This window comes from Mesocricetus auratus, unplaced genomic scaffold (genome assembly GCF_017639785.1).
Source record: "Mesocricetus auratus isolate SY011 unplaced genomic scaffold, BCM_Maur_2.0 Super-Scaffold_100003, whole genome shotgun sequence".
Lineage (NCBI taxonomy): Eukaryota > Metazoa > Chordata > Mammalia > Rodentia > Cricetidae > Mesocricetus > Mesocricetus auratus.
Genome location: NW_024429188.1, coordinates 76,413,119 through 76,434,841, shown reverse-complemented (window position 1 = coordinate 76,434,841; position 21,723 = coordinate 76,413,119). Strand labels below are relative to the sequence as shown.

Here is a 21,723-nt window from a genome sequence, read left to right as displayed (position 1 = left end):
AGAAATCTGGGAAGAGAAGATCAAGATGTGAGAGAAGGAGAAGGAGAGGAAGACATCAGGGGACAACCACTACCCACACAGAAATCCACAGAGTAAGAAGTAAAGAAAGGTATATAGAATAGAGAAAGACAAAAGCCCAGAGATAAACGGTACTCAGGATAATTTGAGTTAAAGAAAGCTGACTAGAAATAAGCCAAGCTAAGGCCAGTCATTCATAAGAAAGAATAGGCCTCCATATATTTATTTGGGAGTTGGGTGGTGGGCCCCCAAAGAACCAAAAGACTAAAAAACCACTACAATCTTCAGGAATTATTTTTAACTAAATGTTTAATAATATAGAATGATGATCTTTAGATAGATAATTTCATAGTCTATCAAAATATCAGCTGTGCATATTACTTTATTCAATTCTCTGCATTTCTCTTATTTTAAAGAAATATTTCTTAAATTATCCTAAAATTTACATGTTAATTTTTTGTGGCATCACAGCCTGCAATGAAAAAACACTGGAAACCTCTTAAATGTCCATTAGTATTGAGCTAGTAATTGAGACAAATTGTGTTGCAATCATGAAATGTTCTGTTCCCATTAAAAGTCAAAAGGAAGATCAAAATGAATCCACATGGAAATTTATCCGTGATATATTAAAAACATAAAAACCACCCAGTAGAGCAGTGTTTAAAGATATTTGAAAAAGAGAGGATGTCTACATATGTTTATGTATACAAAGAAACAAGGCTGAAAAGGATACAGCCAAAACTGTTTACAGCCTTTACTTCTGGCTGGGTTACTGTGAGGGTAAGAAAGAGCACATGCCACCTGAATCTCTGCCACGACGCTTGCCTATTATTTTTGTAATTAAAATAAAATCTTTAAAATAATAAAAATGAATATGGATCATTTACTATTCAACTTTTATAACTTCTGAGATGTATCACAAGAAGAAGAAGTAATAAATTGTTATAGCAACATAATGTAACAATAATCATATTAGGACAAATCCAAAGACTTTAAAGAACTTTCCCTCCTTCCCCTCATAGCTATTTATAGAATTAATAATTGAATGAATTGAAGGATATTCCTAGATTGTTAACACAGTACCTTTTTCAGGGATATTTTTTCCTGATTCTGTTTCCTTCTCATCTGCATGCTTGGAAACTAAAGGGAAAAGAAGGCAACTCCATATTGTAACATGTTTAACAATTATCTTTTAAAAGTAATATTTTATACAAAGACTTATGAGCATTTATTACTTTTTTGACCCCCCAAAGCAAGTTTATGTGATCTGACCACCTGACATTAGAATGCAAAGTATCAAAAATATTCATAGTAAAAGAAAAGGACACTGTATATTAATATTTAAAAGTCATAGAGGGCAATATATCAAATTTAAGTATTTGCTTCTGAGTGATAGTTTCTCCATTTGATTGCCTTCAAATGAAGATGCATTACGTTTATTATTGGGAGGAAAGCCCCATACATAATGGACATCTGAGGAACAAGCCGCATGTCCCGAGTAAGGCAACAACTCTCTGTGAAACCCTGTACAATTCACTTCTTTATGTACTCACTGCTCTTCTATATAAAGTGGGCAGACTTAGATGCTTTTTGAGGCTTTGTAATGCTCACTTTACATACAGTGACCAAATAGACATATAAATTGTCTTTGTTAGACCATGTGCCTATGAAAATAAAGCAAATGACACACACGAGTGTGCATCACTTGCAATTTCTGTGAGAAAAGCAGATTCATTCTTGTGTCTTACACTTGATTTAAGGAGTACTCACTATCTAAGCTGTGGTTTATAAATCATCGACGATTCTATCACCTTCAATGCCCTTTATCAAAGCATAAAAATGGTATGATACAGCCTAGAAATTTCTTTAATACAATTAAAAGCAAAAATATGTTATATATACTTTCTTTTAAATAATAGGAAATTTAAAAAATAAAAATTATTATAGTATAATCAGTCAAATATTTACGAACTATGCTAACTGCTACTGTAGGGACTAAGTGATAGGTACAGTGACCACCAAGTCAGGAAAGCTCCACAAGTAGCCAGTCATTAAGACGCCCATTGTTCTATCTACCTGGAAGACAGAGGCAGGATGATTATTGGAGGGCAAGACTTTGAGATCAGTCTGAGAAATACAGCAACTCAAAACAACACAAATTCGCCGGGCGGTGGTGGCGCACGCCTTTAATCCCAGCACTCAGGAGGCAGAGGCAGGCGGATCTCTGTGAATTTGAGGCCAGGCTGGACCGACAGACTCCAAAACAATACAGAGAAACCCTGTCTCGTAAAACCAAAAAATACCCACACAAATTCAGCTAAAAGTTAAGATGAATATTTACCGTGGAGCCGACTGAAATAAAGTAATTCTTCTGTTGAAAGCTCATCGCCCTTTGACGAAGTCTTAGACATCACTTCAGTGTAAGCTGAAAGCATATAACCCAAATCACATTTACTAGCAATGTTGGACAGAGAAGTGGTTCTTACACGCAGACAAATTGAAGAGTAGACATTAGATGAAGTGTATAAGAAATGTGCACATACAGAAGCTAAGCAATAGTGTAGAGACTACCTCGAATGCCTATTCCTGATAGTGAACTTGATGTCTATAACCATCCTGGAGCCTTCATACAGTGACTGATGGAAGCAGAGGCAAACACCCACAGTTAAATACTAAACAGAACCCAAGGAACCCAGCGACAGAGAGAGAGGAGCAAAGAGCAAATTGGCAAAGAATGGGCTGGCAAAACCAGCAGAGACAGCTGATCCGAACAGGGGAGAGCTCTTGGACCCCCAGACCGACAGCTGGGAGGCCAGCATGGGACTGATCCAGACCCCCTGAATGTGAGAGTCAATGAGGAGGCCTGGGCTACCTATGGGGTCCTGAGCAGTGGATCAGTGTTTATCCCTGGCATACAAACGGACTTCGTGTGTCCATAACACAAAGAGGATTGCTCTCTCTGCCTGGACTCTTAGGGAAGTGCCTGGACCCTACTCTGAATGAAATGACAGACTCTAATATCCCCTATGTGGAAGGAATTGGCAATAGGGTGGGAGGATGGGGGGGATGGGGGGAGTGCAGGAGGAAGGGAGGGAGAGGGAACTGGGATTGACATGTAAAACAAGCTATTTAAAAATTTTAAAATGTTAAAAAATAAATGTAAGAAGTGAAAAAAAAGAAATGTGCACATACAGAAATGTGGAAATAATATTGCTCTGCTCTGTTGTGTGGCAAATAACCCTTTACTCACTTTGAGTTCTAGGGAGCACTTGCTTTATAGTAGTTTTCTTAGAGTCATGATGGATTGAAAGAAGAAAATCTGGTGTTTGGATTATGTCTGACCATGAAATCTTAAAACTCCCGCACCACCAAGGAAACATGAAGCTGAGTGTTTCACTTTGTTTTCCACTGTTATTCAACAAAACACAGTGTTTCCTAATTTATATTTTACCCTATTTAATATTCCTATATTCAATTGCTCTGCCAGCAATGTATGAAATGTAAAATTTAAACATTCAAGTGGTAACATAATTAATAAAATTTATTCTCGTAATCCAATTATTATGTTGTTTGTCTTTTGTTTTCTGATGCTGTGTGATTTGGATTTTGAAGGATTAAAGATGTTTTTTGTTTGCTGGTCTGCTAAGCAACGATTCTTGTTAACCTGAGAAGCCTTTAAAAGCTTTAAAAGGAAGCCAGGGAGAGCATTAGACAAATTATGAGATACTATTTGATTTTATGAATGACCATATCCAAGCTACTTTTTGCAATATTTCTTTTCAGAGTAGGGATGTGTTGGGAAGTAATCTTGGGGACAGTAAAAAACATTTTTTATGAAAACTGGAAGGGCATGGTGACTTTGAGAATGTATAGTAGAACAGAAAAAAGAGCTTTTGAGTCAGATGGATCTCATATAAAGTATGTGATTTTTAGAACATAATTGAACCTCACAGTTTCCTTTTTTAAAAATTGGAAGGATAATATAATCTTTCAAAGATTATGAGGCTAAAATAAGAGAGTGCATATAAAATCTATTTTAATGTGTGTGGTTATGCATGCTTTCATTCATGAGCCCGGGTAAACATGTGGAATCCTAAGGTTGACATCAGGTATAAACTGAATGTTGTGACATAGCACTTGCCAATTTGTACCCATCTGCAAGTTTAGCAATCTGCCTAAAGAGTATCTCTATTCTCTATTCTAATGACAGTGACAGCAGAAATTCACCATTATTCCAATATTTCAATGATAACTAATTTCTTGTACAAGCTATCATTTTAGAGCTAGCTAGTTGGACACAGTGGCACATACATGACAGCCTTGCACTTCTGAGGCTGAAGTCGGTTTGGGATACACATTGAGACCCTACCTCAAACTGTATACATCTATATATTCATATATAAACAAATAATTTCCTACTAACAGGAAACTGAGGATCCACCTGTTACACAGAATCTCTTCCTCAGATTTCATTCCATCTATATCTATATCTATATCTATATCTATATCTATATCTATATCTATATCTACACCAGCAAAGATACTAGCAATATTACTTGAGGGCTACAATGAAAAAAATAATCTTTTGTCATGTAGAAAATGGTTTTGTTTGTTAAAATGAAATTATATGTGCAACGGTGCCTGTTACAATGGAATGAACTCTTACTATATACCCACTTACTATATACAATTAAAGACTGTTAATTCTTACCTGGAGGTATATGCAGCTTAAAAAGCAGCTTAAGCTTCTCAGTAAAACTTCCATTGTACATTATATCTGTTCAATAAAATTCAGTTATAAAAATTATGTATCTAAACATTTAACCAATTCCAACCAAAGCAATTAAAATAGACAGTAATCAGGAATTATGATCCAAAACATGGTCTCTTCCTTTTTTTCTTTTCTTTTCAAGACACGGTTTCTCTGTGTAGCAGCTCTGGCTGTCCTGGAACTCACTCTGTAAGGCAGGCTGGCCTCAAGCTCAAAGGGATCTGCCTGTCTCTTCCTCCTGAGTGCTGGGATTAAAGGTGGGCACCATCACCACCTCACAACATGGTATTTCCTAAGCTAACAGTTAACTACTCAATCAGTAAGATTTTTCTCTTTCAAACACATAACCTGAAATACTGTATCAGGGGAAAAACCTGTTCTCTTCACTAGCTACTTTATCCCAGCATCACATTTCTCTTTTCTTTTGAATGAGGCCTTATGATTCATTTGAGGAAAGAACTGCTCTTCAAGATAATCTGAAAAGAAATCATTGCTGGGGGTATGCAAAACAAAGGAACAAAAGCTACAATGCATCAACTATATGCACAACTCATTTGTTTAGTATTTCTGTAACACTTATCTAGGCTATGTGGTTAGAATTTTACTCAAGGGAAAATCTTTCTGTTGCATCTATCTGATGTGGGAAAATCCTAGACAGTCTCTTCCTTCCTGTTAAAACATTAAAACATCAAACAGCTTGCATCTTTGAGAGGGTTGGGGCAAAAAGAAATCAATATGTGGGCCTGGAGAGATAGCTCAGTGGTTAAGAACACTGGATGCTCTTCCAGAGGAGCAGGGTTCAATTCCCAGCACCCACATAAAGCTCACAACTGTCTGTAGCTCCATTTCCTGGGGATCTCACACAGTCACACAGATATACATATAGGCTAAACATTAAAGCATATAAAATAAAAGCAAATCATAAAAAGGAGATCAATACACATAGGCTTAGCAGAAAACACATTTTAAAAGCCTCATAATTACTAAACCTGAAGACAATGTAATCGAGAGTGAAAAAAATCTACCCTAAACTAGCAGTAATCATCAATAGTAAAAATATTTTTTGGGTGCTAGACAACTTTTAGGGGGATGGAGAATATATTTATGTTTTGCTTTAGAAAGTTGAAGGGCATCAGCCTACCAATTGCAGAGGAGAATTCTTTGAAGTTTATAAGGCAATCAGAGTTTTCGTCCAACAATCTGAATGTCCATAAAGCCAGTGAGTCTCTGTTTGCTGAATGAGCCCAGGGACTCAACAGGTGATACAACACTCTGAACTGCTGGCAGTCAATCTGATATTGTTCCAAATATGACAAACTGGGGTCATGATGCTTCAATCCTGGACAACTCAAATACCAATAACAAGATATAAACAGCTCTTTCTATGAAAAACAAATAAAAAAGCAAAGTCATTAAATCAGAAAAAAGATTTTTAAAAACATGTCTGTTAAAACATAAAAAATATGTAAGAGTAATTGCAATAAAATTCTGCTAAAAGATTATTTTTCATTAAAGAGGAACAACCGTACCTTAAAAATGACATAAAGTTCTTCCAATTCCAAAAGATTCATTTTCACATCTTGTGATACAACACGCAACTTTAAAAAGATTAAAAACAATTTAGACTGTAATATTTCCTTTCAAAAAGTCTTTGAATTCACTTGAAGTTTTCCTCTACAAGTATAAAATATTTACTTTTCTTTTTTTAAACCTACACATCAATTTTTATTGCAGCTCTTACAATTGTCAAGTTATTTCTTGATTTTTTTAACTGCTGAATTAACCTTGTGTTTCTGATATAACTACTACTTGATTTAGTGTACTATTATATTAATAATATAATACTATGTCATATATTATTAATATATAGCTATATTAATACTTTGTCATTTAATTTAAAAAGTAAAATAGATCTTGGTGTGATAAAAGATAGCATAAATAAATATCAGTGAGAAGAAAAGTGTAACATATAGGCTGACAAAATGGCTCAGTGGATAAAGGTACTTGCTACCAAGAATGATGGTCTGAGTTCAATCCCAGGGACCCATGTAAATAGAAAGAACCAACTGTCATAATTGGTACTCTGGCTTCCACGTGGATGCTACAGCATATGAGTGCATCCCTCCAATAAATAAATGCAATAAAATGTAAAAAGGATAACATATAAATATGGATATAGAAGTCATTAAGGTATTCATCATGCAGAATGTAGCATTTAATACCTATCAAATGAATTCCAAATTGTTATGCAAAAGTATCTGAAAATTGAGATAAAACAGATAATACCCTTGGGAAATATAAGTCACCAAAATTAACTGAATGTGCAAACAATTTGAATAGACAGAACAGAAATGGTAATCAAAGAGCTACCATCACCAGACATCAGCAGACTCAAAGGTTTTATAGGCTTGTTTTCTCAAACTTTCTAATAACAGTTAACTCCTGTGTTTGCGAAAGTATTTCAGAGCATGAAAAAATGAGTTCCCTACAAAATCTATTACATATCATACAAAATTGATATAAAATTAGCATTCACAAAAAATTCTTAACTGGGCATGGTGGTTCACACCTTTAATCCTAATACTCGGGAGGCAAAGATAGGCAGTTCTCTGTGAGTTTCAGGGCAGTCTGGTCTACAGAGCCAGCTCCAGGCCAGCTAGGGCTACATACTGAGACAATGTCTCTTAAAAAGCAAAAGAAATTCTATAATCAATGTAATTTTAACACAGATGCAGAGAACCTTGCTAATCTCTTTGTTCAAATGATCAAAATAGAACATGAGTGATACTACAGCCAAATAAGAGTCATTAAAATGACTTGACTTGTTCCTGGTTTTAGGGGAATTGCTTTGATTTTTCTCTCCATTTAATTTGAAGTTGGCAATTGACTTGGTGGATATTGCTTTTTATTATGTTTAGGTATGTCCTGTATATCCCTGATCTCTCCAAGACTTTTATCATGAAGGGGTATTGGATTTTGTCAAAGGCTTTTTCAGCATCTAATGAGATGATCATATAGTTTTTTTTCTTTCAGTTTATTTGTATGTTTAGTAGTTGCCTATGGAACCATAGAAATACTTTAAGAATGAATTCTGTTTTATACACTTTTAACTTTCTTTTAGGTATTATAGAAAAATAATATTGGAAACATTTGCTATTATGACAGTTAGCTATCTTTAAAATTTTAGTATTTAATTATGTGTATATGTATATCTGTGGGTTTGAATGCATTTCAGTGCAATGCCTGTGGAAGCCAGAAGTGGGTGCTGAATTCACTGTTGCTGCAGTTAGAAGTGATTGTGAGCAGCTGGATTTGGATGCTAGGAACCAAACTTGAGTCCTCCAGAAGAGCAGTACATTTTCTTAATCACTGAGCCACTTCTCCAGCCCAAGCTATGCTCACTGAAGCGTCATGCCACAAATGTTTACTGCTCAAATGCCTACGTTGTAGCATTCAGCACCTTCACACTACAGTTGAAGGTCAAGTAATAGAAAACATGTTGAAATAAACACAATCATTCAGCCAGAAGAAAACAACATTTCTCCTCTAAAAACTTACAAGGCAAGCCAAGGCAAGAACCCAGCTCTAAAAGTTAGCCTCTTTCATTTTATTCACATGGGAGGTTAATTTTAAAGGAAGTTAAATAAAAGTTACTTCAGAGTCTCCCCCCTGGGTGTATACTCACCACATTCTGCTTTGTTGTTTCCTCCAGGGTCTGTATCACATATAACCTATTTCGACAGCGCATGCTATGTATATCTTCATAGCGGATACTACCATATTTCTGCAAGAAATGATTTCAGGGGATATTCATTCGTAATAAATAGCCACTTCTCTTACAATTGAATTTTATCGGCCTCAATTTTCCGAGGCTTTGATTCTATTTCTAGCTATTTTCCTGATCTGTTCAGTGACTTTGCACGTTTCCACCTCAATATTTTTATATATGTATGTTCACTGGAGAAAACTGTATCTACTATGTGTCTTGGCTAAGAACATTGGTCAAAGTCTTAGTCTGCAAAAGAGAATCGGTTTTAACTTTTTATAGGCTGATACACATTTAAAAGTGGTCATCATTTGTGAAGGCAAGTGATTTTACTATCACTTAATGAAAAATAAATTGAGGCAGAAGTTATACAACCTAGGATCAATTCACAGAACTCAGTGCTATAGTGCAGTTAGATTTTAAGTTATTTCTTTATTTGCATTGTTATCTCATTCTTAATATACAATATGTAAATATTATTTATGGAACATAAATCTTACCTCATTGGATTCTCTAATCAAATCTGTAATATCCACTTTAGTATGACTGCATTTTTCATCGATATTTGAACCCTGCTGAACATTTGAAGGCAATGGGCTATCCTTATTAATGACATTGTCAAAGAACCTATCCAAAAGTGACAATAATATAAGAATTAGTGAAACTAAAATAGTTGTAGCAGAGAAAATCACAGCTAATGTCTCCTAAAGTCAGTCAGAGGTCAATTTTAACTGAAAGCACAAGGGAAGGAGTATGAAGAAGAATCTAAAGATGATTGGGAATTAGGAAAATGGATAGAGGGAATGAGATACAAAAATTACTTGTAGAGTGAGAATGTGAACAGGTTCAGTGCATACTTAGGAAAAGCTTCAAATCCATTCAGAATAGAATGAATATCAGGTCTATAGAGGCTTGAAAGGGGAAACCAGTTTAAAAAAGGAAAACTGGCTGGGTGGTGGTGGCACACGCCTGTAATCCCAGCACTCGGGAGGCAGAGGCAGGCGGATCTCTGTGAGTTCGAGGCCGGGCTGGTCTACAAGAGCTAGTTCCAGGACAACCTCCAAAACCACAGAGAAACCCTTTCTCGAAAAACCAAAAAAAAAAAGAAAAGAAAAGAAAAGAAAAGAAAACTGAGGCCTTATCTTAGAGTTCTGAATGCCAAACGGAGATGTCTAAATTATTCTGTACAGAATGAGGTTTGACGAAGCATTACAACAGTTTCCAATTCAAGTTTCAGTTGCTTAACTCACAGAAATTATGTATATGCATCTATATTTAAAACTCCATGTGCTCCAATACAAAGTCTCATTCATACAAAATTTACCAGGAAAATAAAATTCAATGACCTGACTAATACTACCTGGAAACCAGGATAATTTTCCCTCCTGGACACTTTAACATCACTGACTAGCTCTTTGCCCCTCAGCTTTCTTCCTATATAGACACGTTCTAGTTTAAAATACAAGTACTAATGTTATGAGTTACTGAATTAATGACGTTAGCACAGATATGTAAGCAACCTAACTTTATATCAAAGTGATTTACTTTCTTTGCACTCCATTCTTTGCACTCTTTTTGAAAACAAAGGGCAGGGCTTTGGGCTTGGCTTTGTCTTTCAAGCAGCTCTGTGACTTAAAGCAAATTGCTTGAAGTTTCTAGGACTCAGTTTCCTCACTGGTAAACTAAGCAGACCGAACAACTTACTCACTCAGATCTCCACTGGATTTAAAATTTTTTAATTTTACGGATGTGTTTGCATGTTTATATGCCATACATGCTGTTGGGAAGACCGTGGCGGCAGGAAGAGGCCTGCAGCTGGAGGGAAGCCTGCCATGGGTGCAGTGAATAGAACTCATTTGGCATAGCAACAAACATTGTCAATTGCTAAGCCATCTCCCCGGGCCCACCTCCAGATTTAAATGCTACAGTTCCTACAATACCTGTTCAGTGCCGTCACAGCTTCAGCATCGTCTTTACATGTCAGAAGTTTGTCCAAATTATAGTCAAGTACTGCCAACCCCAGTTGTAAAATGGCCTTTATCCCATCATAGAAGAAACAGTCCACCACATTCACTGCACTTTCAATAGGTAGCACACTAATGAAAAGTGTGAGGAACCATGAGAGAGAGACTGAGGAAAAGAAGGTCATATCAGTCATGTGTTCGGTCAGCTGAGGAAGGTGATCCCTAATAAGTTCTTCAAACACTGCCTGATCCACCAAGGCACCTGGAAAACATCAAAGCAAGTTAAAAACAAAGGACCACCTTGCCTTGCAAAAAGCTTTCTTTGTCTCCACTTTCATTAGCTTCCTGACACAGCTCATCTCCCTTCCTTCAAATAGGAGCCCTTTAGTGCTTTTTCTATAATTTGAGCATCTCTGCAACTGCTAGTTGAGTGTCATGAACCTAAGAACACTTGAGAAATTCAATTTCAATTCATTTGAGGGGTCACTGAGTCTTTCTTACATCTAGAGACATACACTAGATACTATTAATGATGTGGGATCATCTTCAAAGAATTGAGTATCTTTTGTGGCGGTAGGGTGTAACTCAGGGCCTGTGCATAACCGGCAAACATGCTACCACTGAGCTACATCCTTAGTCCTGAAATAATTCAATATTCAGAGAAGTAAAGATAAATGCACACATAACTTATAACAAAAGGTAACATAATCAGGACCTAGGCACAGTACTGAAAACTTACGAAGGTACAAAGGATACATTATGTATAGGTATTAAAATGGGATTACAGATCTTTATATATTTTATAACTAAAGATATTATCACACAATTAACAATGAAAAATTGATTTTTATATGTAAAGTAATGTAAATATGGAGACTTTAAGTTGATTCAAATCTCCCTCCCACCAAGAAACTATTAAAAACTTCCTTAATATCTCTGGATGTCTCAAATCATCATTTTGTCAATGTAGTGTTTATAAACTCAAATTAAAATTTCCGTTTCATTACAGAGCAGATCAGGTCCTTAATTTTGAAAAAGTAAAATATGAAACATTTTTCCAACTACACATTCAATATTCGCAGGTCTTTGCCCAAGAGCATCAGTCAACGTGGCATTTTGATATTGTTTGTGTTTTCTGCCTATCTCCATCTAACTTGACAACTCTTCAATAAGAAGCCAGGCTCAGTGGCACATGTCTGTAATCTCAGCACTTGGGAAGCTGAGGAAGGAAGATTGCTAGTTAAAGCTACACACACCGAGCTATACAGCTGGACCTTGTCTCAACAAATGGTCCCCCAGTCCACAAACAAAAATATTTATGAATCGAGTAATTTCATGGGTTAGTAAGTTATCATGAAAGCAGATTTGTTATAAAAAAGCAAGCTAGTTCTAGTATGCTTGCTCTGTCTGGTCATATGATATTCTATGTCACATGGTTATAATGCAATAAGACCCTGACAACACACTGAACAGATGTTGGCACCACGCTCTTGAACTTCCCAGACTCTAGGCCCACCAATTAACATAATATAAATTACTGTTTGTGCCATTTGGTGATAGCAGCAAGAACAGATTAAGCCGGCATTCATGTGTAGATATATACATGTATGTTTGTGAGTATTATTCTTTTTGTATTTGTTTTTACCAATGATTCGACGATTAAAATAATCAGGCAACATTCGTTCACATACAGCAACCAAAAGCCAAAAAGCTTCTTCTTCTTTTGCATATAGAAGCAATACTGAAGTCAAAATGTTCATTGCCTAAATTTCATAGAAAGGAAACAAAATGTGATTATTGCTTAGGTAATAACTGCATTTCTTCTTTAAGCATAGAACTTTTGAATAGCAATAATGACAAGTGATAAAACAATAATGGCAATATAAGGACTTGAAACTAATCCAAAGCAAAACAGTGTATAGTTAGGCTAACAATTGCTAGTCAGGTATCTTATATATCAATATTAAAGGGAAAGGAAGCAGTAATATAATGGATATAAAATACTATAAAGAAAATCCAATTAGGCTGATTTTAATGGGTTAAAATATCTTAATTATTGTGAGTCTTTAAAACAAAACATATAATTGTGGATGATACTCTAATATTGAAGAAAACAACTTTATAATAATCTCCTGGAGATTACCTCTTAGATATCAAATCAAATTCATTACTTCACTATTCACAAAACTAAATATCACATCCCCATTAAATACTTTGTCTTCTTAGTTGTTCCAATTTTCATTACTGTAGAAGAAACTCTTTATCTGGTACATGCAATTTTGATTCAAATCCTAGAGTTTCTACTAGCAAAATGTTTTTTTACATATATTCTTTCTTCTCCATTTTCATTGCTACCTAACTTTCTGCTTATACTGGAGGGAAGAGAATGGGCTTGGGTTCTTTCAATGGACCATTTGTAGAGGACTGCAATTATTGAATCTGTCTGGCACTTCTCTAGACTTCATTTACAAAGCTGTCTTTATTTGACCTGACACAGAGTTCATCTAACACAAAGGCCCTCTCCCAGAAGTGTTTGTTAAAAATAATCAGAGGCAGCTATTGAGCATGTGGTTGCCCGAGGCGATGGGCCAAAAGAAATTAATGACAACATTTGAAGACAATCTAGCGGCTTTGAAAAACTCTAGCATATCCTTAGGAATCTAGCAGTCCATGTTCATGTATATTGCTTTGGAGATGTTTAGATCTTTATGTATATTTTTTCTGAGGTGCTGGGGATGAAAGCCACGGCTTCGTGCATGCTTGGCAAGCACTGTATCACTGAGCAATATTACAGCATGTATGTATGCTAAGAAAGAAGACCAAGCTCTCACCACTGGCTAAGTTTTGGGCTTTTGACAATCATAAACTGGCAGAGACTAGAAAAAGAAAAGAAGGCTTAACATCATCTGAGATACCATCTTATTCCTGTCAGAATGGCTAAAATAAAAAACACCAATGAGCCGGGTGGTGGTGGCGCACGCCTTTAATCCCAGCACTCGGGAGGCAGAGGCAGGCGGATCTTTGTGCGTTCGAGGCCAGGCTGGACCGATAGCCTCCGAAACAATACAGAGAAACCCTGTCTCGTAAAAACCAAAAAAAACCAAAAAAACAAAACAAAACAAAAAACAAAACACCAATGATAGTTTATGCTGGAGAGGATAAGGAGAAAGGGGAACGAACACTCCTCCACTGCTGATGGGAGTGCCAAATTGTACAGCCACTTTGGAAATCAATGTGGAGTTTCCTCAGGAAAATGGGAATCAGTTTACCACAAGTCCCAGCAATTCCACTATTAGGCATATACCAAAAGAGGCACATTCATACAACAAAGACATCTGTTTCATTATGTTCATAGCAGCATTATTTGTAATAGTCAGAACCTGGAAGCAACTTAGATGCCCCTCAACTGAAGAGTGGATAGAAAAAAATGTGGTACATTTACACAATGGACTACTACTCAGCAGGAAAAAAACATGGAATCTTGAAATTTGCAGGCAAATGGATGGCACTAGAAGAAACCATCCTGAGTGAGGTAACCCAGTCACAAAAAGACAAACAATGTATGTACTCACTCATGTATGGATTTTAGACATGAACCAGGGGAATGCCAGCCTACAATCCCACCACCAGAGAGTCTGGGAAACAGGGAGGATCCTAAGAGAGACAAACATGGTCCCCCAGAGAAGGGGAAAGGGACAAGATCTCCTGAGCTAATTGGGAGCATGGGGGAGGGGAAAGGGAGTAAGGAGAAAGAGAAGGGGAGAAGAGGAGGACATGAGGGACCAGGAAGATTGAGTCAGGGTAAGAATAGAGGAGACCAAGAAAGAGGTATCTTAATAGAAGGAGCCATTATAGGTTTAAAGAGAAATCTGGCACTCAGGAATTGTACAGAGATCCACAAGGATGATCCCAACGAACAATCTAAGCAATAGTGGAGAGGCTACTTTAAATGTTCTTCCCTGATAATGAGATTAATGACTATCTTATATGTCATCCTAGAGCCTTCATCCAGTAGCTGATGGAAGCATAAGCAGATACCCACAGTTAAACACTGAGCCGAACTCCTGGAATCCAGTTGCAGAGAGGGAGGAGTGATGAGCAAAGGGGTCAAGACTAGGCTGGTGAAACACACAGAAAAAACAGCTGACCTGAACAAAGGGGAGCTGATGGACCCCAGACCGATGGCTGGGAAACCAGCATAGGACTGATCCAGACCCCCTAAACAAGGATGTCAGTTAGGAGACCTGGGCAATCTATGGGGCCTCTGGTAGTGGATCAGTATTTATCCCTAGTGTACGAATGGACTTTGGGAGCCCACTCCACATAGAGGGATACTCTTTCAGCCTAGACACACGGGGGAGGGCCTAGGCGCTGCTCCAAATGATATGACAGACTTTGAAGATCCCCCATGGAAGGCTTTACCCTCCTGGGGAGCAGAAAGGGAATGAAATAGAGGGTCGGTGGAGGGCAGGGGAGGAGGGGAGGGAGAGGGAACTGGGATTTACATGCTTCTAATTTAAGTAAAAAATCATCATAATTTCAAAAAGGAAAGCTTAGTATCATCAGTCTTACTCAGCTGTGAAGCCTGTGAAGTACAATAATGGCTGGCTTTACCAAGACACTGTCCATTTGTGCAACAGTGGAACAAATATTGTGGGAGTAACCAACCACTTTCTAATTATGCTTATGGCCCATTCCACAAAATGAAAACCATACCTGAAACCATTATCAGACCGGGAACCCATAGCTAGAGAGATCATAGATCCTAGTAGAGAACCTACAATTATTATTCTGCCAAATGAACATGGAATTAAACCAATGCCTAATGATATCATCATATCTACACATTAAGGTATCTCCTAAGCCTCGTCAGAGAAACTTGCAGTAGATGATGATCAACATAGAAAGCCAGAACTAGCCGAAGTGCAGAGAATAAGAAATTATAGAATGTTCAAGCACAACTGTAACATATATACTATACCACTTCCTACAAAAACTCAGGGGTCATTGCAGAAGAGGGTAACAGGACAAGGGTAAGAGGCAGAGGTGGTGGACAACTACAAGGAAACAGTGTCTTCTGGATACAGCAGGGCATCTCCAAATATGAACTCACAGTGGTTGTGACAGCATTGCAAGACAAATACCAGCATGTAGAGGGTAGTTGAACATAAAGTTCCACAAAGTTTCAACCTTTGAGGAGCTATTGGCAATTCTTAGCTGCCTGGAGAGGAAGGGTCAGTTTTCTCAATGAATGCAGCCTTTGATACATGCCACAGTGGAAGGCCACACATCCAAGAATATTCAAGCCACACCAATTGACCTTGATAGAGCAGGGGAAGGAAAAAGAACACAAAGTTGGGCAGGAAGCGAAAGAAGATAAATCTGGGAAGAGTTGGGGTAGGAAGGGTAAATGTGATTAAAACATGTGCAAAATTCTCAAAGGATTAATGAAAATATATACTAAAGAAGATTTTCTTTTTTTATAAATTCAACAAATAAATTAGGATCACCTAAATATCTTACAATCAATATTCTTTAAAACTACATACCTTTAGCTAACTGAACAAAAAAGATAAAAAAGAGAGGGTGAACTCCAGTTACTGCCATCTAAAAAGAGGTAACATACAAATAACATTACAGAAATAAAAAGAATGTGGTGAACAACTGTGTGATAAATGTTTGATAAAATGGCCAATTTCTTTAAAAATATCAGCTACTAAAACCAGTTCTAGAAGAAAGAAAAGTCAGAATGGAGATACAATGAGAGACTGAAATCATAATGGAAACATTTCCTACAAAGACAACGAAGAACAGATGGCTTTATTGACATGTTCTATTAAACATATAAAGAAGGAAACCAGTCCTTCACAAACCATGTAAAAACTAAGAGCAAGAAACATAATCCTACTCATTCTAAGAAATTCTGTCACCAAAATTAGAAAAAGGTATTATGAAACAACTACACAGCATACTTTATGAATATGAATGTAAAATCCTCAACAAAACAATAAGAAACCAAACTCAAGAGCATATAAAAATACTATATACTAAGAGAAACTGGTATTTACCCTGGAAATGCAAGAGCAATGCAAAATATGAAAACCAATCAATGAAATATGTCATTTTAACAAAAAACACATAATAATCTTAGTAAACATAAAGAAAAAAAGAAGAAAAAATTTCATGAGGCCTCAGCCTTACAGAAAGAACTATTGGAAATTAAAGAAATTGGGAATATGAGAGGTGATCTTCCCCAGAGAAGATCATATCATATCAATGGTTATTCAGTACCAAATGGTCAACCCTGAAAACACAAGTAACGTTAAATGGACTGAACCGGTTATATTTAGGGATATATATGTATATAGATATATCCATGTGCTCCTGCTTCACCCACGGGAATAGTAAACCAGGGACCATTCGAGGGCCAGCTGCCTGTGCTTGGGGTCTACCACTGTGGCTACCATCCCGGAAGAGGGAGCCAAAGCACCCCACCATCGAAGTCTCCTGGTTCCACCTATGGGACTAGGTAAACCAGGGCCCATTCCTAGGCCGGCTGCCTGTGCTTGGGATCTGCCATTGCGGCTTCCATCCTGGCAGAGGGAGCCAATGCACCCCACCATCCTACTCTCCTGCTTTGCCCATGAGACTAAATCAACCAGGGCCTATATCCAGGCTGCCTTCCTGTGCCTCAGGTCTACCAATGGGGCTTCTATCCATTCTGGCGGGATACAAAGCACCCCAGCATCCTAGTCCATTTCTCCACCCACGAGACAGGCATAACCAACAGAATACAAGAAATGGAAGAGAGAATCTCAGGTATTGAAGATTCACTAGGAGAAATAGTTTCATCAATGAAAGAAACATTTAAGTCCAATAAATCCCTAACACAACATATCCAGGAAATATGGGACACCGTGAAAAGACCAACCCTAAGAATAATAGGCATAGAAGGTGAAGAAACCCACCTCAAAGGGGCAGAAAACATATTCAACAAAATCATAGAAGAAAACTTTCCCAACCTAAAGAAAGACATGCCAATTAAGGTGCAAGAAGCTTACAGAACACCAAATAGAGGGGACCACAAAAAAGTCCCCTTGACACATAATAATCAAGACCCAAAACATACAGAATAAAGAAAGAATATTAAGAGCAGCTAAGGAAAAAGGCCAAGTAGCATATAAAGGCAAACCTATCAGAATTACCTGACTTCTCCATGGAAACTCTGAAAGCCAGAAGGTCCTGGATAGATATTCTACCAACACTAAGAGACCACAGATGCCAGCCCAGACTACTATACCCAGCAAAGCTTTCAATCACTATAGATGGAGAAAACACGATATTCCACAACAAAACCAGATTTAAATAATACGTATCCACTAATCCAGCCCTACAGAAAGTTCTGGAGGGAAAACTCCAATCCAAGGAAGCTAACTACAACCAGAAAAACATCGGCAGTAGATAATCCCACTTTACCAATTGGCAAAAGAAACAATGGGTGGAAATACTCATACAATTCCAACAACAACAACCATTCCAAAACAAACAAGAATGAGCAATCAGTGGTCATTAACATCCCTCAATATTAATGGTATTAACTCACCCGGAAAAGTCACAGGTTAACAGAATGTGTTCGAAGACAGAATCCATCCTTCTGCTGAATACGAGAAACACACCTCAGCTTCAAAGACAGACGCTACTTCAGAGTTAAGGGTTGGGAAAAGATTTTCCAATCAAATGAACCCAAGAAAAAACCAGGAGTAGCAATCCTAATATCTAACAAATTAGACTTTAAACTAAAATCAATCAAAAGAGACGAAGGAGGTCATTTTATACTCATCACAGTAGAAATCGACCAAGATGAAGTCTCAAATTTGAACATCTATGCCCCAAATACAAAAGCATCCACGTTTATAAAAGAAACATTACTAAAACTCAAATCACATATAAAACCTCACACACTTATAGTGGGAGACTTCAACACCACATTCTCACCATTAGACAGGGCTACCAGACAGAAACTTAACAAGGAAACAAAGGAACTAAAAGAAGTTATGACCCAATTGGGTCTAACAGACATCTATAGAACACTGAATCCAAACACAAAAGAATATACGTTCTTCTCAGCGCCACATGGAACCTTCTCAAAAATCAACCACATACGTGGCAACATAGCAAACCTCAACAGGTACAAAAAATTGGAATAGCTCCATGTATCTTATCAGACCAACATGCTCTAAAGTTATAATTCAACAACAACACAGACCTTGAAAGAACAATTCTCAGCTTTATATGGAAAAACAAAAGACTAAGGATATCTAAGACAACCCTGTTCAACAAAGCAACTTCTAGAAGCATCACCATCCCTGACTTCAAGCTCTATTATAGAGCTATAATCCTGAAAACAGCTTATTATTGGCATAAAAAATAGACAGGTAGAACAATGGAATCTAATTGAACAGCCTGATATTAACCGACACACCTATGAATACCTGATTTTTCGACAAAGCATTTAAAAATATTACAATTGAAAAAAGATAGCATCTTCAACAAATGGTGCTGGCATAACTGGATATGGGTATGTAGAAGACTGCAGATAGATCCATGTCTATCTCCAAGCACAAAACTTAAGTCCAAATGGATCAAAGACCTCAACATAAATCCAGCCACAATGAACCTCTTAGAAGAGAAAGTAAGAGGTAACCTTGAACAAATTGGTACAGGAGACCGCTTCCTGAACATAACACCATAGCACAGACACTGAGATTGACAATTAACAAATAGGACCTCCTGAAACTGAGAAGCTTCTGTAAGGCAAAAGACACAGTCAACAAGACAAAAAGGCAGCCCACAGATTGGGAGAAGATATTCACTAACCCCACATCTGACAGAGGACTGGTCTCCAAAATTTACAAAGAACTCAAGAAACGAGTCTCCAAAACACCAAAGGATCCAATTAAAAAGTGGGCTACAGAACTAAATAGAAATTTCTCAATAGAGGAGTCTAAAATGGCTGAGAGACACTTAAGAAAGTGCTCAACATCCTTAGCCATTAGGGAAATGCAAATCAAAACAACTTTGAGATATCATCTTACTTCTGTCAGAATGGCTAAAATCAAAAACACCAATGACAGCTTATGCTGGAGAGGATGTGGAGAAAAGGGAACACTCCTTCATTGCTGGTGGGAATGCAAATTTGTACAGCCACTTTGGAAATCAATATGGAGAGTCCTCAGGAAAATGGGATTCAGTTTCCCAAAAGACCCAGCAATTCCACTCTTAGGCATATACACAAAAGATGCCCATTCATACAACAAGGACATCTGTTCCACTATGTTCATAGCAGCATTATTTGTAATAGTCAGATCCTGGAAGCAATCTAGATGCACCTCAACTGAAAAGTGGATAGAGAAAATGTGGTACATTTATACAATGCAGTACTACTCAGCGGAAAAAACAACAGAATCTTGAAATTTGCAGGCACATGGATGGCACTAGAAGAAACCATCCTGAGTGAGGTAACTCAGTCACAAAAAGACAAACATGATATGCACTCACTCATATATGGATTTTAGCCATGGATCAGGGGAGTGCCATCCTACAATCCCATTGCCAGTGAATCTGGGAAACAGGGAGGTTCCCAAGAGTGATATGCAAGATACCCAGAGAAGGGTAATGAAGCAAGATCTCATGAGCAGATTGGGAGCATGGGGGGAAGGGAGAGGGAACTGGGAAAAATAGAGAGGAGGAGAAGAGGAGAGGAAGCTATGGGGGAGCAGTAAGGTTGAGTCAGGGGAAGAATGGAGGAGACCAGGATGAGAGATACTAGGCCCTTGTGTCTAGGCTGAGAGAGTTTCCTACCATATGGAATGGGTTCCCAAAGTTCATTCATACACCATGGTAAACACTGATCTATTACCCAAGGCCCCAGAGATTACCAAGGCCTCCTCACTGACACCACATTCAGTAGGGTCTGGATCAGTCTCATGCTGGCCTCTCAGCCATCAGTCTTAGGTCCAAGAGCTCCCCCTTGTCAGGTCTGTTGTCTCTGTAGGTTTCACCAGCACCAGTAGAGGGCTGGTAGAGGGGTAAAGAAAGAGGGGTGGGAGAGAGAAGCAAGCATGTTTCTAATTTAAATAAAAATATATTGAGAAAAAAGATATATCCATGTAACAATAAGTAGTGAAAACACAGGCCATGCATTTGAAGGAGAGCAGGTAGGGGTTTATGAGAGAGGTTTTAGATAGAGAAAAGGGAAGGGACACATGTAACAAAATTATAATATCCAAATATTAAAAATCTAATACTATTTTTCCTGCTTTTCTTGAGACAGTATCAGTATGCAGGCCATGGTGGACTTGTATTTAAGATCCCTGTGACCAAGCCTCTAAGTGTTAGGATTATAGGTGTGTTTCACTGCACTCAGCATCTATTCTCTTTCTCATATTTAGAAAAATCCTCAGAAACTAGGAATATAAAGGAAATTCTTGAACCTGATAATCTATACAAAACCTTCCCCAGTTAACTTATAACAAAAGACTGGCTCTCTCTAAGATAAATAACAAGACTAGGATATTCATTTTTAACACAACTATCAAGCCAGATGTGATGGGGTACACTAGTAGTCCCAGCTGCTCAAGAGGGAAGAGTGACAGGATAACTGAAGCCCAGGAAAACTAGACAAGCCTAGAAAATAATTCCATCTCAAAAAAGTAAAATAATAGCATTAGCAATTCCATTTAGCATTATATTGAAAGTTATCTATTTAGAAGAGAAAAAAGGAAGAATAGCATTCCGATTGGAATGGAGGAAAAATGTCTTATTCAGATTACCCAATTTCATATTTCGGTGGTCTTAAAGAAAATGGTCCCCAAAGGCAGTGGCATATTAGGAAGTGTACCCTTGTTGGAGGAGGTGTGGTCTGTTGGGGGAGGTCCTTTTGTATGCTGTGAATACATGTTTATCTTATTGGTTGATGAGTAAAGCTGTTTTGGCCAATGGACAGGCAGCATGTATCCAGGCAGAAAGTATAGGTAGGGCTACCAGACTAGGAGGAGGGAGGGAAGAGAAACACGAGAGGATGGCATGTAGCTACTGGGAAGATAGGACACCACGAATTCTCCAGTAACCCAAGACTATGTGGAGGTACATAGATTAATAGAAATGGATTAAGAAAGAGCTAGCCAATAAGAAGCCTAAGCCAT

The 21,723-nt window shown here is 37.6% G+C and overlaps 1 protein-coding gene across 1 annotated transcript in view; it reads right to left on the bottom strand.

Annotated features, from left to right (window-relative positions):
• The window catches only part of Tbc1d8b (TBC1 domain family member 8B), a 65,855-nt gene that overhangs the window by 5,386 nt on the left and 38,746 nt on the right, over positions 1–21,723 (bottom strand). Inside the window, exons 11-19 of the mRNA XM_005076699.4 lie at positions 12,165–12,282; positions 10,496–10,781; positions 9,056–9,182; positions 8,475–8,573; positions 6,319–6,387; positions 5,931–6,171; positions 4,730–4,795; positions 2,360–2,443; positions 1,102–1,158 (exon numbers count right to left, since the gene is read on the bottom strand). Coding sequence (XP_005076756.1) covers positions 1,102–1,158; positions 2,360–2,443; positions 4,730–4,795; positions 5,931–6,171; positions 6,319–6,387; positions 8,475–8,573; positions 9,056–9,182; positions 10,496–10,781; positions 12,165–12,282 — 1,147 coding nt within the window. The remainder of the gene's footprint in view (positions 1–1,101; positions 1,159–2,359; positions 2,444–4,729; positions 4,796–5,930; positions 6,172–6,318; positions 6,388–8,474; positions 8,574–9,055; positions 9,183–10,495; positions 10,782–12,164; positions 12,283–21,723) is intronic.